The sequence below is a fragment of the Thermobia domestica genome, chromosome 13 (assembly GCF_964235325.1).
Source record: "Thermobia domestica chromosome 13, izTheDome1.hap1.1, whole genome shotgun sequence".
Taxonomy (NCBI): Eukaryota; Metazoa; Arthropoda; class Insecta; order Zygentoma; family Lepismatidae; genus Thermobia; species Thermobia domestica.
The window spans coordinates 111,921,940-111,948,947 of NC_137466.1; the positions used below are offsets into that span (position 1 = coordinate 111,921,940).

At 33.1% G+C, this 27,008-nt stretch overlaps 1 protein-coding gene across 4 annotated transcripts in view; it reads right to left on the minus strand.

Moving 5' to 3' along the window:
* Positions 1-354: 354 nt before the first annotated feature.
* LOC145668432 (uncharacterized) overlaps positions 355-27,008 on the minus strand; it is a 71,097-nt gene continuing 44,443 nt past the window's right edge. For 2 of the 4 annotated variants that reach the window (XM_081736272.1, XM_081736271.1), the window contains exons 6-11: positions 26,024-26,089; positions 23,633-23,783; positions 18,257-18,425; positions 15,690-15,799; positions 13,245-13,888; positions 355-7,454 (exon numbers count right to left, since the gene is read on the minus strand). In XM_081736272.1, the coding sequence (XP_081592398.1) occupies positions 7,334-7,454; positions 13,245-13,888; positions 15,690-15,799; positions 18,257-18,425; positions 23,633-23,783; positions 26,024-26,089 (1,261 nt within the window). In that variant the 3' untranslated portion in view covers positions 355-7,333. The remainder of the gene's footprint in view (positions 7,455-13,244; positions 13,889-15,689; positions 15,800-18,256; positions 18,426-23,632; positions 23,784-26,023; positions 26,090-27,008) is intronic. The other 2 variants (XM_081736275.1, XM_081736273.1) reach the window with 1 other exon arrangement.

Here is a 27,008-nt window from a genome sequence, read left to right on the forward strand (position 1 = left end):
AATTGAAAAATTCCAGGACAATCCGTAATCTCTATTTGTATACGAACATATTGCTACTGTTGCAATAAAAATAATGTTAAGGAATAAAATACGTTTAGATATTTCTCTAAAATATTGTATTTGTTTTCTTGGATTGTCCTCCAAGATCCTTCTCTGTACTCCAGTGAAGCTCAATTTCCGTGTATATATGGTGCACCTAGACAAATAGGTAATGAATATGACAGAAAAATATTATTAATTATCTACTAAAATAGGATTTTACGTTTACGTGGCGTGTCTAGACAAACAGAGCTAGTATTTTAATAGCCCTCCAACATAGGAAGTTTTAAATAAACAAATAACTAAAGTGTAGCATTTCATTACTAAAGAATCTTTACTAAAACAGTAACTTTACATGGCATATAATTTCAACATGCAACAAATATTTAACATTTGTTGTCTTCAAATATTTACTTTGTCTATTCCAAATAATAACACTGTTATTTTATTTACAATTAATTACAGTTCTTTTAATATTTACAAATTATGATACTGTTACAGGCATAGAGTTTATATTGTTATGTTCTAGCCCTGAGAACCTTACCTAATGGATACGATTATTGGTATACATGTACTAAAGCATAATCACAGTATCATAATTCTGTACATATCTTACATATATTGCTTATTTATGCATATTAATATATTTTTATATCAACAGATGTACATTAAACATATTCTTTCAAATAAAGCAGACAAATAAATCCTAGATAGAATATTATGCAAATGCATATAAATATCATATGGATAAACTTAATGTAATACTTTATAAGTAAATACATATTTATTGTCATTTATATTTTATACGATAAAAAAATGTAAATATATTTACTGGCCACATAATCACATTAAACTGGCTCATGGTTATAAAGATCTTTCCATGATTTTATTATATTCTAGTTTAGTTGGGGAAGTTAGAATCGACTTTTCATGAACTTTTCATTGTAAAACATTCCTAACCAAGAAAAGTTGGTGATTTTTCTTGGTTTTCTATTTCCTACCACTTTCTTCTTCAGTCTACATGTACAGTGAAATAACAGCGGGAATTAATTGAAGATTTCATGATACTTGTATAGTTTGTTTCTTTCAACACCAAGGTTAAACGTAGACCTATAGTTTAAAGTAAGATCCGGATATTTGTATTGCCACTTGGAATTGAACCTGGGCCTCTCGCATTCAAAGTGGAAACGTTAACCATTTAGCCACAAGAAAACACAAAACTAACATTTTACGTAAATTCACTTTCAACCAAGTCATTCATATCCATGATTTTTGTGCGTAAACCCTATGGAGTCATGTAATATATTGATATTATTGTAGTTGCAATATATAAGAACTTTATTTTGATCGTGGTATGTTTGCGGAAATTCATGTAAATTGATGTTCAAAATAAAGTAAGTAGCAAACTTATGTATATTTTTGTCGCACTTGTCACGTAATAACAATAATAGTAATTTGTTCTATTTTTACTGCCTAGGCCTCGAAATTTGGAAAAGGATATACATAACAGAAATAGCTGCACTCTGTAAGCAAGTTTGTACAGAATCGTACATAGTTATCATACATTATACTAAAACAACAGTTTGACCTTTTAATCAAAATTCCCTTGTTAATAAAACATTCTCTTTATACAGCAATTATTTCAGCGTTCCTTTGCTGTATATAATTGCAAAATAACTAACTTCTGTTGCTGATTATACATCTGACGAAAAAATTCTCTTACGATTCAATTAGCTACAATACTTTCTACTAAAGTATACTTAATACCAACTGTAAATATCTAAATGTAATATTATTTCTTAAATTAAAATATATATTTAAATATTTTGTACTTGTTGATGTCTGTTTTACTATATTTGAAAAGGAATCAGCAACAACAGGCACATTTCTGTTGATCGGAAAGCGTTCCCTTGTACCATGATCAACCCTTGTTCATTATCAGGTGACAAAACTGCAAACAATAGTAACATTCATTCTTTTATTTTCTACATTCAACCAGTTTTCACTTATAGCTGTCTGAAAGATCTAATTGAAAGAAAAATAATCGCATCAACTTCAGTTCGCACTTTCAAGTTGTACCTTTAAGTTCAAAAATCAAATTGTTTTCTAATAGTAACATTGCTGTATGCTGTATGCTAATAGTAGCACTTATACCTGACTTTAATGATAAGATAATTAGATAATTACAAAAAAGATTTTATATGAACTCATTAAAGTAAGGTGTATCTTTCACTTAAACGAATTCTAAGGGGCCAATATTTTTGGAATGGTTTTAAGACCATTTGAGTGCACTTTCGGCAGCTCTTAAAGAGAACAATATTCTTTAATACAAGGAAATTACATTGTGATAGGTAATTCATTCAGAGAACAGTAACAACGGAAACCACGTTGAACTCTATTTGCATTACTCAGCTTTACAGTCATTAAGAGAAAAAATCTAGAAATGTATATACCATGAACCTATTTATTCCGACAGCAGTAAAAGAAAAATACTCTCACAATGATACTGCGGACCTACACAACGAAATTTTAAAGATAAGCCTGGACATCAGAAGGATTTCTAACATTTAAAATTTATTCTTCTAAAATCTGTTGTGAAGGTACGGAATACTGTTCGCAAATATGGATATTTTAACAGAAATACTTGTTATGTAAGACGGTCGAAGAACAGTTATAAATGAATTCAACAGGTACTAATCTTGCTCTTCTGCATTCTGTTACAGATGTTAGAAAGTCACATTTAACGTCAAATTTCCGCAGCACTGTCAATACATAGATAAGAAAGAAAGAATGGAAAAAAAAAAAATTAGGGGAGGTAGAATGGATGGAAATTCTATTAGTTACAGTTATTCCATTAGTGATAACTATATACACTGACATAACTACATTGCGAAACTCAAACTTCTAGAGATGCTTTCTAATGTAGGTCCACAGTGAGATATTACAACCATAAGAAAACCTGTAGCTCTGGAAGCTTCAAGAAGTTAGGTTTACTACCTAGTTATATTAGTAAATAATTACCATCTGAGATAAAAAAAAAAAAAAAAAATAAAAAATAAAAAAAATCCCCATCCATCTTTCCTTTCTAAACCTCATTTTTCTTACCTATATCTTGACCATGTTAACAGCTGTCAGTGACAATTTAACGTTTAATTAGGGTCTTTTTTATTTTTATTTTTGAACATATATACACCACATCCGCAACAGGATACAGAAGACCAAGATGAGTACCTTTTGAATTTATTTACGATACTAATTTGTCCCTCATTTCTCGAACGACTTAAGAGCAGATCCTAAGATAACACGCAGCGTCACGAGATAGTTTTACCGGTTGAGAATGTGCAGTGGAAGATGATATAACATGACTAATTGGGTCCCTTGAGTTTTATCTTCTTCCACCATTCTCTCCTTGCTACTGCCTAAAAAACTATTACTTGATCTGAATATCATAATCATGGTCCTTTTAAATTCTGCTTTTTTTTTCTATATTTCCTTTCTTTCTTACATGATATGACTTAACTCGAAAACTTGAGTTTTTTGTGTGTGTATTGTGTTATAATTTCTGTACTGTTTTCTGATAATCAACTTATACATCAATCAAATTACACAGAACGTACTTACATAATACTTATACATGAAATCACATTAAAGGAAATAATGATTCTTTTTTCTTCTTCTAGAGATAATGACGGGGAATTTATTATCAACATTTAATTTTTATCCATAATTCTTATTTTTATTATTGTATTAATTTTTAGTCTTTATTTATAATTTCTCCAACGATCTCTCCTTTATCAATTCTCCATTTAACTTTTTCTTCGAATTTCGTTATTTCCAATTTTTTTTTACAATTTCACATTACACTGTTATGCTTATTGGTTTCTCTACAGTAATTAATTGGATGCTGTGCCTTTATCTTATGTTTAAACCTCTCTTGATATCTTTAAACCTCAAGACTTCGACTCATCCAGCATTCTTTCCTCGTAACATTCAAACATAGCACTGAATATGGTCAACAGTGACACACAACTACATTGTTCTTTATTATTATTATTATTATTATTATTATTATTATTATTATTATTATTATTATTATTATTATTATTATTATTACTCTTTTCTACACTCTCATAACTCTGGGTCGATCAACTTGAAACCTGTTTTCATTTACTTCCTTCGTTGTGCTTTTGTTCATAACAATTATGAAAGGACATCTTGTTTCGATCTCTGAATTGACACTACATCAGGCAGAGAAGGGAAGAAATAAATATTAAAGAAAAATATGTACGCCATATTGGTATCGATATCCATATAAGTGTTTCTAGATTTTTCTTTCTATGTTATCAATGAAAAAAAAATACTACAATACTTTTAGTATGGGAAAATCCAGAATATAATGACTGGATATTTACATTTTAAATCGACATAATTATATTAATAAAAACTTCAATGTTAACGAACTTAACAAAACAAGCAAGGAACATAATATTCTTATTTCCATAATTTAATATCATTCTTAATTACTTCTTTCACTTAATGCTGCTGAAAGACATAGCTGCTTAAATATCTTTGGTTTTATTACATTGCATAACAACAAAATCAAAATGCAAAAATTTACATCCTCTGAATATTTTTATTTATTTCTTTCTGTTTCCCAGTACTTTTAAGACAATCCCTCTTCACATTTATGCCTTTTCAAAAATTATTCCTAAGTAAATGAACAACAGCCAAATAAACATTAATTTTCAGGACTACAGTTTGGTTCATAAAAATGAACAAACACTGTTCAGTAACCTATTTGGAAAGAAATACTAACTTATTCAATACTAATATTTAAACTTATTCAATTCAAGACTCAGTTTCCATACATCAAAGAATTAAGAAATGATGTAAGTTGTTTGTTTGAAATCTTGAAAGTAAATATTATCAACATATGAATGAAAAGAAACTACAGTGCAGCCTACTTACAACGAACTCGGAAATAGCGAATCTCCGTCACACCGCCTATTTAAAACGTGGAAGAAATAACCTTATATTACGAACAATAGGTTCCGTAAAGACCGCTTATAGCGAAGTTTTCAGAACGGGATCATGTTTTCTTTTCTTCTGCTCGTGGATAACTCAGGTACCGCAAAACTGGTTTTCACAGCTGTTGTCAGTGTAAGCCACACGTTTGTCGAGTACGTCGTTACAAATGATGCGCTTATAACTAAGAATTCAGATGTAATGTTGATAATTCAACTGTGGAAAGCGTGAGGGAGGCTACGAAGATGAAGCAGATTACGATGATGAGGGAGAAGTGGAAAATGTGAAACAACCCGTGAATTCCAAAAAAGCGATCCAAAGGTTGGAAAATTTGCAACGCTATCTTTTCGAACATAGCAACATGGTGCCGAACAATGCATATCGGGCATTTGAGGAAGTGGATGTGCCGGTGTTACGAACAGCGGCAGCAGACACGGTCCAGAAGAAAATTACAGACTTCTTCAAGCGTGCTTAAACAGGTAGGAACAAGTGCAATACGTACATAGTCTAGATAACAACCCATTAATACAACGATCTTCAGATGTAGTGTCATACTGCTGTATATTCTTTTTTAAACGTACTGCTTGTTATCTAATCCTTTGTTTTTTCCATAATTCGGAAAAATACACGAGTTTGTTTATAACGAAGTGCGGATATAAAGAAGTCACTGTGTTGGCCCCTTGAAATTCGTTATAAGTGGGCTGCACTGTATTCTATAAAATAATACGTTGTCAATAACGTCCGAAATGTAAGAATTTTGCATACAAAATGTAGACTTTTAAAATTGAAGAATAAAAATTAAAGGAAAAGGTAAGTATCTAGTAACTGATAGTGAATTCTACTCATTATTGCAACCAGACTTAATCTGCAGATATTGAATGAAAACTTGGAAGCTTCTCATATTAAATTATTTCCGAGCAGTAGAGTAAGTGCTTATAAAACGAATCAAATAATAATAATCTGCAGAAGGAAAAATGGAAGGAGGATATATATGGTTAACAGTGAGAAAAACTTAATACAAATCAATAAAAGGAAATTACATATACACAAGTTACCGAAAAATATTACTTTGTTATCAAGAACTTCATTTAGTATAACAGTATACAGGGTGTAACAAAAAACGTACAGCAAAATTTCAGAGGTGGATTCCTTATGGGTAGACAAGAAAAAAAAAGTTAATATGACCATATGTCGGGAAATGCATCGTTGCAGAGTTACGACCATTGAGCCGCCTGACGGTGTGAAATAGTCACATTCTGTTCGCTCCTTAATGTGACTCAATTTAAACCTCAATAACCCAGCCCCTAATTGAGCTAGGAAGATAATTTTGGTAGCAATGTGTTCCTGAAAAATGAAGGTTCCCGCCGATATGTATTTTATGAGTGTACTCCCAAGGGGGAAGGAATGCCATCCCCAAAATACTGATAAAAAAAACACGTAATTACCTTCCCCCATCCGCCGTGATACCTCCACATACATAAAATACATATAGGCGGAAAGCGTCGTCCTCCAGAAATACATAGATACCAAAATTATCTTCCTAGCTTCGTTAGGGGCTGAGTTATTGGGATTTCAATTGAGTCACGTTAAGGTGTGACCAGCATATGACTATTTTACACCGTCAGGTAGCTGAGTGTCCGTAACTCTGTAACGATGCATTTCCCAACATATGGTCATATGAACTTTTTTGCTTGTCTACCCGTAAGGAATCCACCCTTGAAATTTTGCCGTACCTTTTTGTTACACCCTCCATAAACGATAGCGGTTGAAGATACTAATTAAATTTTTAATTTGCAGTAGAAAATAGTTCATTTCTACCCTGTGAATCTATTTAAAAAATCTTTAATGTATTTTAAAATTATTCCTTTCCAAATTCTGGCTGCTTCCTAAACTTTGTATGAATTCCTCCTTTATTCAATCAAATCTATGATATAATAACTTGTCCTAATAATCACAACGATAATGTAACGAACGCGTTACTTGGAATTCATAATGCCCTGGTCTTTGGTTTGCTTCATAAAATATTCCATAGCTTTTTTTTTCTTTCTTTCTTGTACATACATAAGGAAAAAAGCTCGATTAAAGAGAGAAGTTTGCAATTATGCTTTTATATATAATACAAGAGAATGCACTTTTGAACAGTGCAAGGAATGAATTTATAATTAAAATTAAATTCTCCCTATAATGTAACAATGGTTACTCCTATATTAAATGATATAGACAGAGAAACATTCTTCCTAAGACAGAAAATACATAGAATGTTTTTATATTAATTAGGAATTAAAGGCAGAGATTCTGTTACCGGTGTTCCCAGCACCTCTTCACAAGCTTCCTGTATTTCTTGATCCAGCATGAGGGACGATATCTGCTCATCCGTTAGCATTTCCACACTGCACCATTACATTAAAAGAAAGAAGAAAAAAACTCACTTTATTTTTCAATATATCTAATTTCCATTTAAAATATTAACGCAGACCTAAAATAACTATGCCAAATACCAATTCAAGAAAACAAACAAGACATAATACAGAAAATAAAAGTTTTTACACGTCTTGAATTGATTTAATGTTTCCTGATAATTTCGTTTCTTTGGAGGAAATTTGACCCGGGTTGTGAATTCACACTCTTTCCTTTTTCTTTTCTTCCATGTATTAATGAATACCACTGTTAAATGTTCACTGCAAAAATCTCAGACATTTGTTACAAATTGTAGTTCTTTTTAAATTTTAATAGTTTCTTAAGCGAACTTTGTGGCGCTTCCTAAGCTAAAAATATGATTCCACCTTTTATTTAAGATCCTTGCATTTCTTAAGCGAACGCTACGAAGTTTAAAAAACGATTAAAATTTAAAAAGCAGTAATTTTCTTATCATTGGGAAATCTTTCCTTTCAGTAATTTTTCACATTAACAAGAAACAAAAGTTAACTTTAGAAACTGGCTACTATGATTCATGGTGATGTAAATGAAAAATCGTTATTTTCCATAAGACTGCTAATACTGCTTTTGTACCTTTTTCGTATAAAGATCTGCAAATATTTTCTATAGTGAACATTTAAAAGTGGTATTCATTAATATATGGAAGAAGAGAAAAAGGAAAGAATGTAAATTCACAACTCGATCTATATTCAAGGATCAAATTTTCTCTGAGAATGCTGCCAGATTATAGGAAGCGAAATTATCAGGAAAAATAACATTAAATCAATGAAGGCATGTAAAAACTCTATTTTTTATATGATATATAACTGCGTAAATAACATTAAAACCTTAATGTATTAAACAAAATACGTTAAATCGTATCGAACGAAAACAATCAAAATAACTGTGAAATAATTTTTAAAAAAAGAACTAGTATAATATCCGCGTTCTAAAAGATCCAAATTTATTCTACTTGAAAATGTACGTTACGGGTATTTGTACTTTCATTCTTCCACACATTAACACCATTTTAATTCTTCTTTAGTCATGAAGGGTGATTTTACTTGATTTTCTCGATTGATTTTCATTCAATTAATTACGGTATTACAAAGAAGGTTCGAAAATCAATGACGAAAAAAATGCTGCTATTTTTTCTTTTAGCGATCCGCGTGAAGTACACACCTATATTTTAGCGCTGCAATTTTAGTATTAAAAAAGTTAGGAGATTACATGTGCATATACCACACACTGCACGAAACGCATACAAATAAGCACTAACAATTAAAAGTATATAAATCTACACGAAGCGACAAATAACTGATAAAATTACACAGAAACAGAAACAAACATTTAGGATGAATTATATTACAATGTCCTTAAGTGGGTGATTGTCCTTTATGTTGTTTTAGGACGATATACTAACGGATAAAAAATAACGAAGTAAATGCAGGGTTTTAATAAGTGTATATGACTACGAAGATACAGTGGCAACTAAAAGGGAACAGGGGAGGAAAAGAAATGACGGGACACATGCTTTGAGCAAGGATGTCTGGAGAAGGTATGTAATACATTAAAACAAGGTCACACGATGCTACTTGAAATGGTATCTTTAATTTAATGTCCCATAATTTTGTTCTGAGCCAAAGGAAACGGGTGATAAATGCAAGTAAATGCTTATTGAAGAAGTGGTGAAACAAACACGGGGGAGGAAACGAAAAAACCCACGGAGAGGACGCTGTTCACCAGTAACTGATACGGCCTAGAATTAGACTAGCGACACCTCACACCAGAGGGAACACTCTACCACTACGCCACTATACTTTCCACGATGCTACTTTTCTGGGCGAGTAATGGCAACGAGAACAGCATTTCATGAATACAATGTCTTCTGTGAGTCCTACCCAGCCAACATGAGCATAAGAAATCGTACCAAAGATTACTACTAAAGCAAGTAAGAAAGAATGAACGAAAGAAAAAGGAAAAAACTAGAACTCAAAAACCATGGAACACAATGGGGATACTTGCTAATGAAGGATAAAAATGGAAAATGGGGATAGTACATATGGATTACTAAAATTTACATTAAAGGAAACAGACAAAAAATAATATTCACAAAACAGCCGTCATCTAATACTATAGAGAAAGTCTGTGTGTTTGCTGAAGTTACACTTTAAGAAAGTACTTAGTTGACCTGGATCTCTCCATGGAAATAGCTTATTTCTTCCGGATAGTTACAGTCTACCTCTTAATACACACTTAAAGACAACATTTGCTATATGAGAGCTTTTTCATATATAGCACACGAATTCGTTATTTCCTGCACGAATTCATAGTGAAAATGGAAGGAGGAAGAGGCCCCAGGGAACACGGAAATTCTGTTTAGTGACATGAGTGGACTGAGACCCAGTTTCACTATATTTGCACCTACTACAGTTCAGTTCAAATACTGATTCCCAACAGCAAACAGTTTCTGAACATTTAATGAAGTTTTCTTCTCACGCATTTTTTGTTCACATATTTTGTTATTCATGTCCCACAATTTTCACACTTCTGGTAACTATTGATTATGTAAATAAACTGTATCAATACGGAAGAAAATTAACTACGTAGCAATGATTTCAGAAGCAACTACGTGCTTACATTATTACAAGCAACATTTGGTCATGTGACTGAAGTCACATGATGTTAAGTATATTGAACATGTTCAATTCCAGTGGCAGCATGTAATTAAGTCGAAGATTAAATTAAATTAAATTTTTAAGTTTTACGTCCCACGATTATGCTGGTTAGGTTAAAGGAGACGGTGACGATGAGAGATGAATGACATGATGGAATGAAGAAAGTGTGAGGAAACGGGACAACCCCGGCAAAACCCACGAGCACGGTGTTTGTTTACCACAAAGTCCATACGGCGCGAGCTGGGATCGAACCAGGGACCCCAAGCACCGGAGGTGAACGCTGTCCTACTGAGCCACCGCGCCCCCAAGTCGAAGATTACTACCGGGCTTTGGCCACACGATACTATTTAACGACAACTATTCGCTGCTACTCATAGTAGCAACGACTAAATACATAACATGTGGAACATTAATAAAAATCATAATTCTGTATTATATATTTCGAAAATTAATATGTATCTGTTCGCTTTTTTCATCTAGAAATATTACCTATTATTAAACACTGCAATACGACAAGGTTATTTTCTTTAATTCAGGATAAAATGATATTCCCAAATAATTTCCTGTCAATATAAACAACTGTCTTTATCAAGGAGTTGGTTTTCAGGCGCTATAAGAAATAGGAATGCCTTGTATTGAAATAATGTTAATTAAGGTCCAAGGGAATGTTTAAGTAAAGTAGCTACAGCTATTCTGTCACTGTGTACGGAGTAGCTTTTATCTTAATTCATTTCCCCACTCAATATTCCTTAATTTGCAGTTGAGCTTCTCGTGGCTAAGCGGTTAACGTACGCGCCTCTGGCGTGGAAGACTCGAGTTCGATTCCTGGTGGGAGCTCATGTGGTTCGGAATCCACATTAAGCTGTAGGTTCACGCCTCATATAGCCTCGTTGCTGAAAGGGACGCTAAAATAAAAATCAAATAAATAAATAAATAATAAATCTTAATTTCCAGTTATCCATATATCTTTCTGAACCATACGGAAAAGAAACAATATCCTATTCCTGCGGCTTATGATGAACATTCGAATTAACTTACTTTGAAAATTAAAAATGTGTGCGATTTTGTCCATACTGTGAAGAAAGGATATGTAAAAACACAACTTTGAAAGGCATTTAGATTAAGATATTTCTTTACTTTTGAAACACACAGTCTCTCTGTTATCCGGACATAGAAGTATTTCATAAAAAATGTAAAGTCACTCTTTTCTTCATTGTAAAATCAATGGAAATAAAGTGGTAAGCATTCCTTAACTCACGTATTTATGTGACGTATCCTTTTTGCACAATGTCTTTCGGTTTTACGTCACCAGTATCAATAGACGAGAGAACATTGACCGTTGATCTGGAATAAAAGCTGGGGACACATTGGGACGGGGGAGGATTGACTGACAGAATGTAGTGATGTGAGGTGGTCCGTGTTGTCCAGAAGAATCAATCAGAGGAATCCTTCCGAGATTCTGGCACCTTTGCATAAGTTGAAGAGCAACGCGGTTCATCGTCGCTGAAGCGAGTTCCATTAAAATGTGGAGAATTTAGTCTTTGGTGGTTACCAACTACGAAACCATTCGACTCCTCCGGCTGATACTTCCGTTTCATCGTAGTTTTGCATTTAGAGAAAACATCGGCAAGATCTCTAACCGGCCACAACCCTCGTCGTCGTCCGACAGTTTAGCTGATGGGAAGCGCTAAGTGTGAGACTTTACAACATCGAGTAATGGAGATACTGTAAAAGATTATCCTACCCTTTCGTTAATCCCTTCCTTCACTCCTTTCCAACTTACATCATACTCTGCTCTCTAAGGGTTTGGTTTCATTTTCATGCAACCCAGGTCACGATCCCAGTCCGCTGAACAAAATTCTGGGATGGAATTGTTAGCTCAAATCCCTATTCACCCCCATTTCTGTTGTTTTTCCCATATTATTCCAAATATGAACAGAATGACAAAACATGTATTCGAGATTGTTATACAAGGAACAGTACGCTAGTTATATTAATTTGAATATTTTGAAATCCTAATGGCGTTCCAATGGACAAACGCACCGAAATCTCACAGAAAATAAGAACTTTCTGTGTTTATTTCGGATTTTTCAACATTCAGCATAGTGGGTTATTGTGTTCATGCACAGAGACTAGAAAGACATAACGAATATATAACTTATATTATGTATACAATACTGATCCAAATTTGAGGCACAAGTTTGTGAATGGGTGCTTTTTCTTTTTTTCTCCAAATAATTACATTAAGTAGTATTTAACTAAATCACGTTGTTATCATATTTGATTTGATTTTTTCTCTAAATTACTTGTTTGAAATAAATTGAAATCAACATTACAACTAACTTATTAGACACTATAATTAAAATATGAAGTTAGATGCCATGTTATTAAAATACCCAATAAAAAAATGGCATTAAATAATCTTGTAATGTCAATGTCTAAGAAAGCCAGCATTCTGTATCCATTGATATACAAAACAGGGGTTTGTTCACAATACTGCAATAAGTATAAATGACTTCACACTGTGTAAAACCAATTGAATCGTTAATTATACCTAGATGATGAATCATATCCATTTCGTGCAATCAGCATAGTTTCATGTAAGCACAATTAAAATTTCAGGTCTATCGGAACCCGAATTAAGGAAAGAATAGAACGTCCTATGTGCATCATTGTTGCAGGCGATAGCTTTTAGGCAGATTTTAAGCGTGATTTACAAAGATGTCCCACAAGAAAAGCGTTCCATATTCTACATACTGAGGATACGTAGAATTTTCAGTGTCTAATTTTCTTTATTTTCTTAATTTAAGCTTCAGAAGTTTATTTTAAAGCCAATTTTGCTTTAATAATAGTGTTTATTCTAATAACAAAGCATCTTACTTCAAGTACTCTAATTTTAATTATTAATAAATATAAAGGTAATACTGATTTGAAATTACTTTATTCAAATTATTTTTTAAAAAATAAAATAAAATGTGTTCACTATGTAATTTAACTGAATACTACTTAATTACTTAGCAAAAATATCGAGAAAATAATCTCTGAAGTTTGGTTTAACTTATGAAAAAAAAATGCTTAAAATCTTACCTTGCCAAACTCTCACTATCTGAGCCACATTCATCCTCAGCATTCAGATACGTAAGGGATTTCTCTAGAGGTGACGGGATCTTTTTAATACTACTCCAGTCAAATCCTTCTTGATCAGCCGTCTTCTCATCCGAACACGTCTCAACAATAGACACAACATTTGATTCTTTGCTTCCGCTGCTCCTCCTTTCACCGGAGATGGATGACGTCATGGAAGAAATATTGAGCATCATCATACCATGAGACAAAAGTTCTTTGACTTTATCTGTCGGCGTTTGCCATAGGATCTGTGGAACTATTTCCAAACTTTCCCGTCTCACTAATGCCTCCATTACGCTACTTGGTTTCACGCTCTCTGATACAGAAGATTCAGTGCGGTGAGCTCCACTGAAGTCTTTATTCGCCTGTCGAAATTGTGACACCTGAGAAGCAATTTGCTCATTCTGATTATGCATAGGCATTGGTACCGTGGAAGCCTGAGGAGTATGAAGAGGAGAATCTTCGAGAGGGATCTCAACGAATTCTGAAGCAAAAGATCTGAAACCTTCCTTCTCTTTTTCCTTTTCGGATGAATCTTTTGGAGTGGTTTTCGTCGAAAGCTCTGACAATTCAAGAAATTCACGTTGTTGTGACCCATTCTTCTCCTGTAAGGAAGAAACATTTCTGAGACAGGGATAAAATGTCTTTGGAATATTCTGACACCATTAACATATGGAATGTTTGAATTTTGAATCTGCTTCAATAGCAGACATAAATCGGATCTTTAATTTCAAATATAACTACAATAATTTCTCTTTTAAAAAAAGACATTATTGTTAATAACATTCACACATTTTTAACTTCCTTCCTTTTGCAGTTTCGATTACAACTATGGATTAGATGGCCAATTATTCTATATTGTACTTTATATGACTTATTAAAAATTTTGGATAATATAGGTAAAATCCATAATTCTGACAAAAAATAATACTGAATAGATTTGAAAACTTATAGATAAATTTCTGTAGGCAGAAAAAGATATAGTACTTATTATTTTCCATTATATGATAATGTAAATTCTGTTTGTATTAAGATGGTCTTATCCTTTCTTTTAAGTCCTTCAGTTTTTCTTTATAGCACTTTTCTGCACGACTAATAACTACCACCTAAATACCTTTTATACCTATGCTGAGATCTCTTTGCTTTGACAATGAATTAATCACTACGGAACAGTGAAAACATAATCTCGAACATACACACACAAAAAGTATACTATAAACGCTCTCGCCAAATCAATCTCTTGTAACTTTATTTCTACTTGTAGAAATACGTCGATCATGTCGTAGTATTGGACATTAAGGTACTCTCGATATATATTACAGGTATGTCTCACTTACGTTATTACTGTTGTAGAGGCCTCCAAAATTTGGATGTTTATGGACGTCTCTAATACGTAGCGTCCTTAATTTATAACATTAACTAATAAATATGGTATTTTAAGTTTTTGCTTAACATGTAGATTTCAAATATGTAATAACCTGACATAGTACCATTAAAAAATATAACTAAATATTGGCTGGCAACAATGGTAATCGGGTTGTATTATGGGTATGTGAAACAATGTTCCCCTGTTGATATTTGCAGGTAACAAAATTTCATCCATTTTTATAAACTCGTTAAAAGTTATAAGAGTACTTCATAAGAGCACTTCAAGATAAATAGTTCATCTTATATTTTATTGTATTATATCTTATTTGTGCCGTGGTTCACCCTATATTATAAAGTATTATATCTTATTTGTGCCGTACCATTTACACTCATTCCGCTTCCCATAAATATTTTTGAAGTCTTTACTATTATTTTCGAACATTGCACACTGTATCTTTATATTAAAATAAATACATTTAAATTCTTGAACATTAAATGTGAATATTAATTACTCTTAGAAGAAAAGAATCACTTATATTAAGATACAGGAATCAAATTTGCTGTGAAAATAACATTTATGTACACAATAATTAGTATGCAAGTTAAATACGTTATAGAGATTTGTATTAGAGTATTTCACTATCAGAAAAAATACTCATCTATCTGTATGCTTAGAAGCAGAAAAAAACTGTCGGATATTTCGGATACGTATATTATCCTTTTACGAGGAACAACGAAGGAATTCCATGTTATGCAAAACGTTCCTCCTATGCTTGTACTATCAGTATCTATGGAACATTAAAATTTCTATAACGTATTTTTTGAAGTAACGTCTGTTCCACTGATACTGATCACTAAACTTTTATGTTGAGACTACACAAAATTATATTCTTTCCCCGTTAAAATCAATTATCTGTAAGTGCAGTTACAAAAATCATACCTCTACTCAATAATTAGTTAAGTATACAATTAGGTTTAATTAAGTATATGTAGGAATACAATTACCTGAGTACATCTCTTATCTTAACGAAGATTTACCTTTGGTAGGAATGGTAAAGCTGAAGGACCCAGCTTGTCAGGCAACTTCAAATATTCTTCGTTTGTTTCAGAGTCAGGAGGGCCAGTCCCAGTTGAATCAGACCACACATCTGTGGATCACATAAAATTACTTGATTTACAATTAAATTTGCATTTTTATATCTTCTGTTCTTTAAAAATATGTACGTTGTATCTCCACCGATAACAACTCCATTCTTTTCGTACAGTAAATCTTTCGACCTACTGTATATTGTAATTCTGTTTTACAATCTCTTCTATGGTTTAACTGTCAAGGAGAACTTACATAGAAATTATGAAAATATAAAACAAAATCATATTTTCAAGTAATTCTGAAAATGAAGTCAAATGCATTTTCGTTTAATTTAATGATAAGTAAGTTTAATTAACTTTTTGACTGAATAATCAGCATAAAGTTACAGAAGACAAACTGTAAGAATTAAACAGCAAATTTTCAGATACATTTAATATGCCCTCACAGTGACTAACGAGCAATTTTTTTCCCTTGAAAATGAAAAAAAAAAAAAATTTCAGTTCAACGTCCCACGGTTATGGTCTTTAGGCTAAGAGAGATGGGTGACTTAGGCAAGTAAATGATTATGGAAGAATTGATGGAAAATGTGAGAAAACGAAAATACCCCGAGAAAACATACGAACACGATGTTGTCCACCATATATCTGGCCGGAGATCGAACCAGAGACCTCACACGCATCAGAGGTAAGCGCTCTACCATTGAGCCACCCTGTCACGAATTTAATTTGAGAGTTCTTTTCCGTTTCTCCAATATTTTCCGCACTCTAATGATGATAGTTCAGTTTCAAAACCTAAATGCGTGTATTTATTGCCTACAATGTATTCTTTCAGAACTATCAAGTAACTATTTAATTTTCATATGCCCATGGTAAGATATTTTCATAAGTTAGTTAACACTAATTCAGGAACATTAACAATTTTATCTATATATAATTGAGGATCCGAATAGAACAGCGTTTCCCAACCGGTATGCCGCGGCACACTGGTGTGCCGCGAGGAAATCGAAACAATATTATTAATTCTATAGCAACCAAATTGCAAGACAGAAAAAAATGTATATTTGTATTTCACATTACTATGAACCTTTACAATGGAAAAAAAATATATGTTTCATACTGTGTTACTTTTCTGTACATTTTTAATGTTAAGAACAAGTATTTGTTATTATGACCATTTTTGCTTCTTTATTGTGTAAGCTATTTTGTAACTTAAAATTTTAAAATATCATTCAATCCTTTCGACAAAGCAAACATGCATACAAATTACCTACAATGCATTTGTGTTTTAAAAGTACAAGAGATTTGTTTGTTCGTTCGTTATTTAATGATGATCTTTCTTAGTGAAAGGTTGGATACAGTTTTCGAAAAATAAACTGTATTTTTAAAAACCTGAGTCCTATAATTTATTGCAATTGGTTTCTATTGTTAAATTAGAACGAAAAATAAGCATAATGATTTACCACGGGGAAAAATCAATGATCGAGGTTTCTTCTCTGTGAGAAGGAGATCAGTAATCACAGAAAAAAAAAAATACCATGGTATTTTATGTTTACAAATAATAATATCTATGAGTGTGCCGCGAGAATTCAAGTTACACTCTAGTGTGCCAAAAGTTGAAAAAGGTTGGGAAACGCTGGAATAGAAAAATGTAGTTCTAGTATGTATTTATACGTGTTTTTTCTTTTACTAAAATACATGAATGAATAATATGACAAATAGTCATTGAAACGTAGCGCGGTTTTCCGTTTTCACATTTTGGATGCTTCAGTATGTACATTTTAACTTTCATTATTAAAATTATGTACCCTATTACGACATTAAGTAAGTACTTCTACAACTTATTCACAATATAATAAAACAAATAAAAGAAAACTATGTGTTGTGACTGCCTGGGTGACAATTCATCAGAACCGAAGGGAAGAAGAGTTTAGGATTGAAATTTCTGGGCTTTCGGCATCTATGGCCATTCAGCCCGTCACGTATAAGGGATGACGTCAATCGGCAAGCACACTATCCAAGGAAAGAGAAGGAAGGAAGCGGCTTGGGACCTAGAAGTTAGCTACCATTTACTTTGTGTGTGAGTGAGGAAAACCCAGAAAAACCTCAATCAGGATGGCTGTCCTGAAAAAAACTTTTTACACTTTTTCGACCTAGTGCCCCCACCGGGAATCGAATGGAAGAATAGTGACAAAAAAAAAGGAAGCTTGACAGAAATGACACAATACTTAAAATGAAGATGCTTGCAAGATATTAAACTTTATAGAGCTCAAATTGTAAAACACAACAATAACCATACTAGTAATATGTCACAGTAATTACTAAAATACCTATTTCAATTAATGATTTAAAGTGCAAAATAAAAAGTCTTGTGCAAAACAAATTTCTGTAAATTCATTATTAAATCTTAAGTTCACTGAAATCTTAAACGAGAAACACAAGAACAATATACAAAGAAATCAAAAACTTTGTGTATAAAGGCTAATTATATTTGAGAAAGAAGAAAAGTCTTTAGTTACCAGTGTCAGGTAAAGACGTTGAACTCTGTCCTAGGGAACTTGCTTTATCACCATGAATGTCATCACTAGTCAGTTCTGGACTACTGCCAGTCGGAATTGGAGATTCTGCACCAACGCCAGCTACTCTAGCACCAAGATATGTGTCAGAATCAGACTTATAACTACGTGTCTGTTGAAAAGAATAAAGAAAGAAATATATATATAAAGAAACAGAATGACTGTTTTATATCAATGTATTGTAGTAATCTTCTTCTATTTCTTAACTATATGCAGCTACGAAAAGCTTTCCAGACCTAACGTATAGCTACATATCATGATCTATTTAGCATAAATTGATTTACAATTTTCGTTGTCATACAAAGATTCTATAACAACACTATCCATGGCTTTGAATTGGATATTGTAACAAAAGAAACACTGACCAAAGCTTCAACACACACTGTATTTTAAACTATAATGTGTAACTGTTAAGTGTTACCAACCCGACAGTAAATCACTACCTGATAAGATTTTATAAATAATAATATGAGAATGAAATCAAAGTGGGCCTACATCACTGAAAGCACGATAATCGGTGATTATCGTCCGTAGGGCATGACTGGGAATCTACGGTGCAAAGATGAAAAAAAAAAAAAAAATCAAAAATTTGGAGGAGGGGATAAGCACAATATTTTGCCTAAGATTTTACTATCACTAGCAGGGGCGGCTTTAGGATTTTAATTTTGGGTAGGCCCGCTCCCTCGCTTATGGATACATATACAAATTTGATTGATAATGACAATAGGAAATTACTCTTACAGAAGTAGTTGATACTATTTGTTAAATAATTATCTACCATTAATATAAATAGTGGAAAATATATTTACTCTTTATTGTATCTTTTAGAATTTATATTTTTCTTTAATTCGTGAGGGCCTACCCGGTAAAGCCGCCACTGATCACTGGTTGACGGTATTGGCTCCATCATAATAATATATACACAAAACGACGCACGTACACATACACACACGCATAAATACGAAACAGATAAGAGAAAGAACTAGAAAAATACAGTAAAGTGCACAAGCACAAACGTATGTCTACTGTAGAAAAAGACAATAACTTATGCCCTCTCGCAAGTTGTTGGCGCAATCAACCGAATATCGAAGCCCCTAAAACACAATGCTAGGATGCATTTAAAATGCGCGCGCTCTGTTCACTGCGTGACATCATCGCCTGACCAGAATGTACTGCTGACCTGGAACCAATTTACGTAGGCTGGCAACTATGTTTAAACTTCCAACCACCTTTCTCTCGCTTCCAGAGGAGAAAACGAACACTTGTTGTCCGTACATACACATACACATTTTTTGTAATGGACTCTTCTACTTCTGTCATGCGCAAAAGTATCGAAGGACCTAATGTCCGAGGGTAAATAGTATATATATATATAGTCATTCTTATGAAAAAATCTCTAAATTCTATTGGCTGAAAGCTTCAGCCAATCCCGTAGGTCCTCGTGTTCACTTTCCAACCAATCACGTTCCGCCATTTTGGGTTTTTATAAAGGCCTTTTTCAATTTCATCTTGTCTACGCTATCCAAAATTCTCTGCCATAATTTTATTAGTAGGTAAGCCCCCTTTCCAGTTTATCAGCTTGTCCCTTCCTACCTTGTTTATCCAATCTGCTTTTTTCCACTTCATTATTATCATTCTCTTCTCTATCTCCAATACTTCCGTCTCATCCCAATCAATTCCGTGGTTAGTCTCCTTAACATGTTTGTATATCGCATTGGTATCTTTCTTCCTCCTCGTATCATCTTTATGTTGTTTTATACTTTCTTTCATTCTCTTTCCCGTTTTTCCTACATATGACATATCGCAGTCCCCGCACCAGTTAGATATCCGAAACCGTTACATATTATGGTTTAAAATACAGTGTGTGTTGAAGCTTTGGTCAGAGTTTCTTTTGTTACAAAGATTCAAGTCGTTTGCACTTAGCCCATTGGTGTCGTTTTCGATATTTTAGATGATTACTATCTAGGAGCTTAGCTTCATAAATCTTCATTGTAAACAAGAATTTATTACAAAGAATCCCAGATCAGGTAACTCTTGGAATATGAAGTTCTAGAAGGGGTGAATTTTACGATGGCAAACAAGATAAACTGATATACATATGTCAACAATATTAGTTAGTCACTAGTGGTGTTATGGACTGTAGAAGCAAGCAAAAGGATTTTATATATGTTGTAGCTTTTCGGCACCTCACCCTTGACTAATTTAATCACCAATCAATACGACTAACTCTTACGCCTCGAATAAAACAAACGCAATTTTAATTTTTTTTTTCTTCTTCTTCTTTTAAAAAAGGTACTTTGAAGCATGTTTTAAAATTTTAAAATTGATAGGAATTGATGTCGCTTCACTGATATCAACCTTACGCATATAATTGCTACCTACCGTTTCCCTTGGGTGCTGGCTCCCGAAGAAAACAGCTGATAACAATTCTGATCCAGGCTCATACTCTGTTCAGGCGCAGATTGATAATATTGAAATATAACAAGTGATTTGACATGAGCCACGTTGGTGCTTTTGAGACTCAGGTTGTATGCACACGCATACATATACGTAACTGGCAAGCCGACTGCTCGCAGGGATTCATACACACATGAATGAAGACGATAATATTTCCTTAGGTGAATTCTTATTTATTAAATATGAATATATGTGGGTACGGAGCGGAATAAGAAATATATATTAACACACAAAATTTTCACTTTACAGAGCTAAATGCTCAAACAGAAGAAATTGCACTGATGCAATCGAATAAACGAAACAATGAAAAATAAAACACTTATTACTGCATGATAAATGTATATACGAACACTAGAAACATAGCCCTTGTTTTAGATATCACTTGCACTATAAATTTACTATTCGCACTGAGATGAGACTTTCACTGCGTAATAATGACAAGGGGAATGGGGAAATACGGGAAGCGCTGATTGATGATCCTTGACTCCAAAAGGATGCTACATGCCCAGAAGATGTTCGTTCACTTATTAGCTTCGCACTCAAGTAAGATTCCTCTTACATATTTAAGTATTCTTCCTGCTCCTTTATATTAATATATCGACACAATGTTCTTCCTCACTCTTCCTACGACGACCTCGGCTTACTCCACGCTTCTACTAACTCTTGGGAACAACCCGTTCGCTATCCTTAGGGTTGGTAATGCATTATGCAAAATAATAAAGAAACGTTAATGTTTTCTGCATTCATACACAATACCAATAAGTCGATGTTATAATGGAGAACACTGGCAACATTTGATTCGGTCCCGTGGGAGTGAAGCTTGGAAATGATAGCTAAAAAAAAGTGTTGCAGTCTGAACTAGTAAATTCTTTCCATGGCTATTAGATTTTTATACACTACTGTTATACGTAAAACAGTTCAGTGGAAAGGAGCGAACGTTGATAATTGTGGGAATGAGTCATTTCACCTACGACTCCTGCAAGCCATGAACACTGTTCTCACGGTAGGAAGGATGACGTAATATGAGTGCGTGAGAATACAACAGACGACGGAAATTCGTTCACACACAATATCAACTTCGTGTCCAAAAATATTCCCAATCTTGATAAATGTTGTTACGAAAAAAGTATATGCGGAACAGTCATGGTAACGAAGACTATAAGTTGGAAACTACTTTTAGGGAAAGAAAAAAATGAGTTTGCTACTACGAAGCACTTTGTCCGGACGATAAGCGTTGTATTGGAAAACAACAAGTTCTTTGTTCCATCGTGAGAAACGATAAGAGCGACTGAAGAACACCTGCAGACAAAGAAAGAGTTGAAGTTCTCACTAAAAGAGAAATAGCTTTTCTTTTCTATGAGTAAAATAATAATTTCGTTGAATGAATAAAAGTAAAAAAAAAAAAGAAAGAAATACACTGTTCGTCCAAAAACGTAGTTTTTTGGCCGGGCTGACGGTCACATAATTTTAATTTTTAGGAAAAATATCCCCTTTCTCACACTCCACCCCAAATAAAGTGAATAAGGTCTCTGATTTCAACCCCAAATAAGATGGATAAGCCTTAAGACTTAAACACAACATACTTTATGTTCCATAAAAGTCGGAAAAATTTACATTTATCATGAAACATATTAAAAAAAAAAAGAAAAAGAAAAAAAGAAAAGAAGCAAATTCATCTCTGTCCTTTTTGAGCAATGAGGATGAGGATGATCAAAAATCTCAAAGAAAATACGATCCATATTTCCATATTGTATCAGAATCGAATAAGTTTTGCGAAAGTTGATGAAATTCCCAAGTTAGAAGTTGATTGTCCCCTCTGCCCCTTCACTTCCTTATTCTTGCCGAATTTCAACTTCAAACAATAGTTACTTATAGAAACGATGAGATGCATATAAACTATATAAAAAGATTATCCGCTACGAACAGCAAATTTCGGTGCTCAACAAATCTACATTGTGATCAGTCTTCGAAGAAAAGTTTGGTCAGCATATTATACACCTGTGCGTTTACACATAACAAACAGCACAAAATTAGTTCTATCATTGTATTACCAAACGTGATCAATCATTCAAAAGAAATCAGTAAACTATCAAAATTTACTGCTCCAAATTTTCCCAGTTTATTCAACGATTGATCACTTTTGGTGATACAACGCTGGAACCGTTTCTGTGTAGTTTATTCAAACCACATAATTCTTCACAACGTAGTTTGTTCAGTAGCGTAGTTTACTACTCGTAGCAACGATGATGATGAGAGTTTGGTATCGAAATTGTCTGTGGAAAAACATTCTTTTGGATGCTCGAGATAATATAGTCTTTTTATATAGTTCAATCAACAGGCTTACTCTCTAAGCCTAGGGCAATAGTCACCAAACTTATGAAGCTTCTGAGCTACCGTACCGTTTTTAAATCCTACTGTGAGCTACCAATCCAACGAACTATCAACATAAAAAAGAAAAAAAAAAACTTACATTTGTTTATTGCCTATAAACTTATATTTCAAGGTTAACCTACCGGAGCGTTAATGCAATCTACCGAAAATGTTCCCGAGAGCTAGTAGCTCGCGATCGACAGTTTGGCGATCACTATCCTACAGGAAGCACACAACAAGTATGGGTACATTTTACCATAGTTATCGTGGAACTGACAAAGCATACAAATATCAGTTGAATTAAATGGTAGAAATTGTTGAATTAGTTGAATTACTGTCACTTCAATATATACTGATCTTTCTCGGTTCACACCTGATTTATTTTCCAATTTATTTAGAGCAAAGCAAACTCCCAAAATGTCCCGTAATTTATCCGTATTTCTAGATCCGTAACAACTCTATACTTAAAGTTAAAAATAATGTCTAACTTACCTTATGGATTTCATCACTGATTTGTTCCAGATTATGTAATGCTTCCGCATAGCACAATTTCGCCTGTCCAACTTGCTGCTCGAGCTGCCGAACTCTCCTTTTCTGTTCTTCTAACAACTGGTTGAAATGTGCTTTCATTTCGAAATAAGGTCTAGAATAAGAATAAAGAAATTAAATTTGAATAATGCAATTTAATACAGCTCCGGTAACAATAGCTGTGAAACGTTACACACGGATAGTAAAAACATTATTCGGTGATATATATAAGGAAATCATTACAGTCTTCGAATCCACTCGCATACAATTAGAAAGACCCATTTTAATGGTGGAAAAATTAATCAAAATGTATGTTGCTGATAAATATACTGTGTCGTAAGACGTACAGGAATTTGTCTAAGAAAAATTTGTTAATAATATCATGACAATTATCTATCGCATATATTTGTGTGTATATTACATGTTTACAGTATACAAATATCTTGTTGATATATGGAAATCAATGTAAACCTTCTTTAAATGGGAGTGATTTTTCTCTGTTTAGGATAAAGTTAAGTAAATAAATAAATATTAAGTAAAAAAATTATTTCTGAAATTTTATTGTGTAAATTACTGTTTAAAATTTATATACATATTGTGAAGAAGCTTAAGCAAGAAGTATTAAACTAAATTTTGGAAACGAATTTAGAGTACCATGTAGACTTAGGCCTTCGCAATAAAAATTACATATACTCTAAATGATCTTCACATCTCTTAAAAAATAAATAAATAAAATAAAAATCCTGTTTCTCATTTCAATATTTTCGGTCAAGTACAATTTGCCAGTACTTATGAAAAAATTCCTTTACATATCCCACAAAAACAATAGAAATAGATGCACTTTATTCTCTACGCAAACAAGTAAAGTACTTTTCATTTTCTTTGATAATATGTGATCAGTCGTAGCTAGTAGCTAATTATAACAACGTTTGAAATCAGAAACTGAGCTGAAGGATCTTTACAACTTGCACGTAATACGTAAATTTCGATTAACTCGGGCCCTCACTTCTCAAAGACATAGCTGACCATTGATATTTCCGAGTACAGAACAACTCTTTAATAAGAAGTGCCTTATGAAAGTTCATAATTCAATCAAAGGCGGTTTAGATTATAATGTTCTCCTGTGGTCAAATATTGATAAAGTTGATACGTCCGATGACAAAGATTTTAATATGTTTAGTCTTGTTCAAAAAACCTTGGCCATCCACCTTGCTTTAGAAATCCATATTCTGGCAACCGTACGTTGGAAATTCTAATACTTTGGCTCTTTAAAGACCTCAGTTGGCCAAAGAAAATTCATGTATGCTTAATTTAATTCTAATTGAAGGTAAGAGTACAAGGCTTTTCGAAGAGAAGTGAAGGACCAGGTTTTTTTGAACAAGGCTGTATATTCCAAAGTTAAGTGCAGAGACAGTTTATCGGAGGCGCATTCAATTCTTAAAATCTTGCGAGTAAGATCTTGCTTCTCAGTGCCCAATTTGATGCAAGTTAAAAAGCCTAGAAGTATTGCGTGTGCGAAGAAAGCAAAGGGGCGAGAACTTGACAAGATGTACTCTCTTAGCTCAATCACTTACAGAAATTTACCAATAGCTCTCGTCGACGCTGTAATTTTTCAATTTCCCTATATTGTAACTCTATAACATTAAGCATGAACCAACAAAACACAAAAAATTTAGTGTGATATGGAGAATCAATGCATAAGTGGTTCATTTTGTAAATTCCTAAAAGCAAATATTTCCCTGATTCCTAGTAAATTGAAATAATAAATCTAAATATATGAAACAGATTGATCATAGATAACTGCCTGAATCTTCGGGAAGATAAATATACATTCTAAGATTAAACATGAAGAAAAAAAAAAAAAACAATAAGAACTTGCTTTGGCTGCACTTTTATATAACAAAATAAGAGTGAAAGATGGACATACAGCACAATGTGCAATTATAACCTGCAATATCTTTTCTGATAAAGGAAACTAAAACTCAATTAGCTTAACGTTTATCGAACATTTAACTCCCAAAAACTAAAATGCACTATCTGCGTATTGTGTTATAGTGCAATATAAGCGATAACTGTACATACATTAGCAAGAAATATCTTCGAAAAAACACAACATAATTTTTCTACCTGACCACGGACAGACAAAACTAATTATTACAAATTCTAATAGATGGGACAACTAAGCACGATGTAAGTAACACGAAAAAAGCATTAGTACGACGTTAAACAATACAGGCCATGCCAAGTCACTTAGTTGAAATCAGATATTCACACAATTAAATACGCATATATATAAATAAATTAAAAATGGGCTGGGCTATATATATAAATATATTTTCACATGCCACTACTTACAGAAGCAGCAGCTGATGTCGGTAGGCTAGACTGTTCAGCTGCAACAAGCTGCGGCGTGCACTCAAACTGGCATGATGCAAAAGAAAAAAAATGAAAGGAATGCTAATTAAAATCACTACTAAAAAAAGGTCTCTACTGTAATTTTAACTGCTAAGGAACAAACAGCCAATCTGACTCAGCCTCTTCTACAACGATACACCAGTATGTGTTATAAAATTCAATGATCATAAAAATTAAAGAAAAAGAACAAATCAACTTACGAAACTTTTAAAGCTCAGATTTCCCAACTACTGGTCAAATGTGTTAATTATAATTCACTATAATGCGCCCTCAACACATTTTTTCACGTACCACGTACTTAAGAAATTGATTTCAATATGAAAATTAAAATGCAAACCCTAGTAAGTATTCAATATTTTAAACAGTAAATCATTTTTGTTAATTAACCCATAACTGCCCGAATTAATTTTTTTCCCTGATTTTATAATATTTTCAGTTACGTTTGTTCCATATGATCGTAGTAAATGTGAAAATACAGAAATTTTTGTTGTTATTATTGTAATGTGTTCACTGTGAACCGTGTCATAAAGTTCCACACACAAAATCTCCCAGGTATAAAAAGTTATCCCTATTTGCGTGTCCATATGGACACGCTGGGAAGTTATGGGTTAAATTCTCTTCAACAATTTAGAAAGTTAAAATTGCACTTGAATTTGAAAACTGAAAAATATACAACTGGAACGGCAATCGAAACTGGCTCTTCGAAAGTTCTTGGTACTGCACTAACTACTATGCCACAGTCGTTCCCCAGACCAGTGAAACATTTTTACCCTTTTAGCCAATTCAGACCCTATGGCCTGCATCACAACCTAATGACTACTTTTAGTGCCTGATCATAATGTTGGGAAGAATGACTGTTGAATATGTTGAGAACAGAGGTATCAACAGAAATGTTTCACACCACATTCTCTGTAGGTCGAGATAC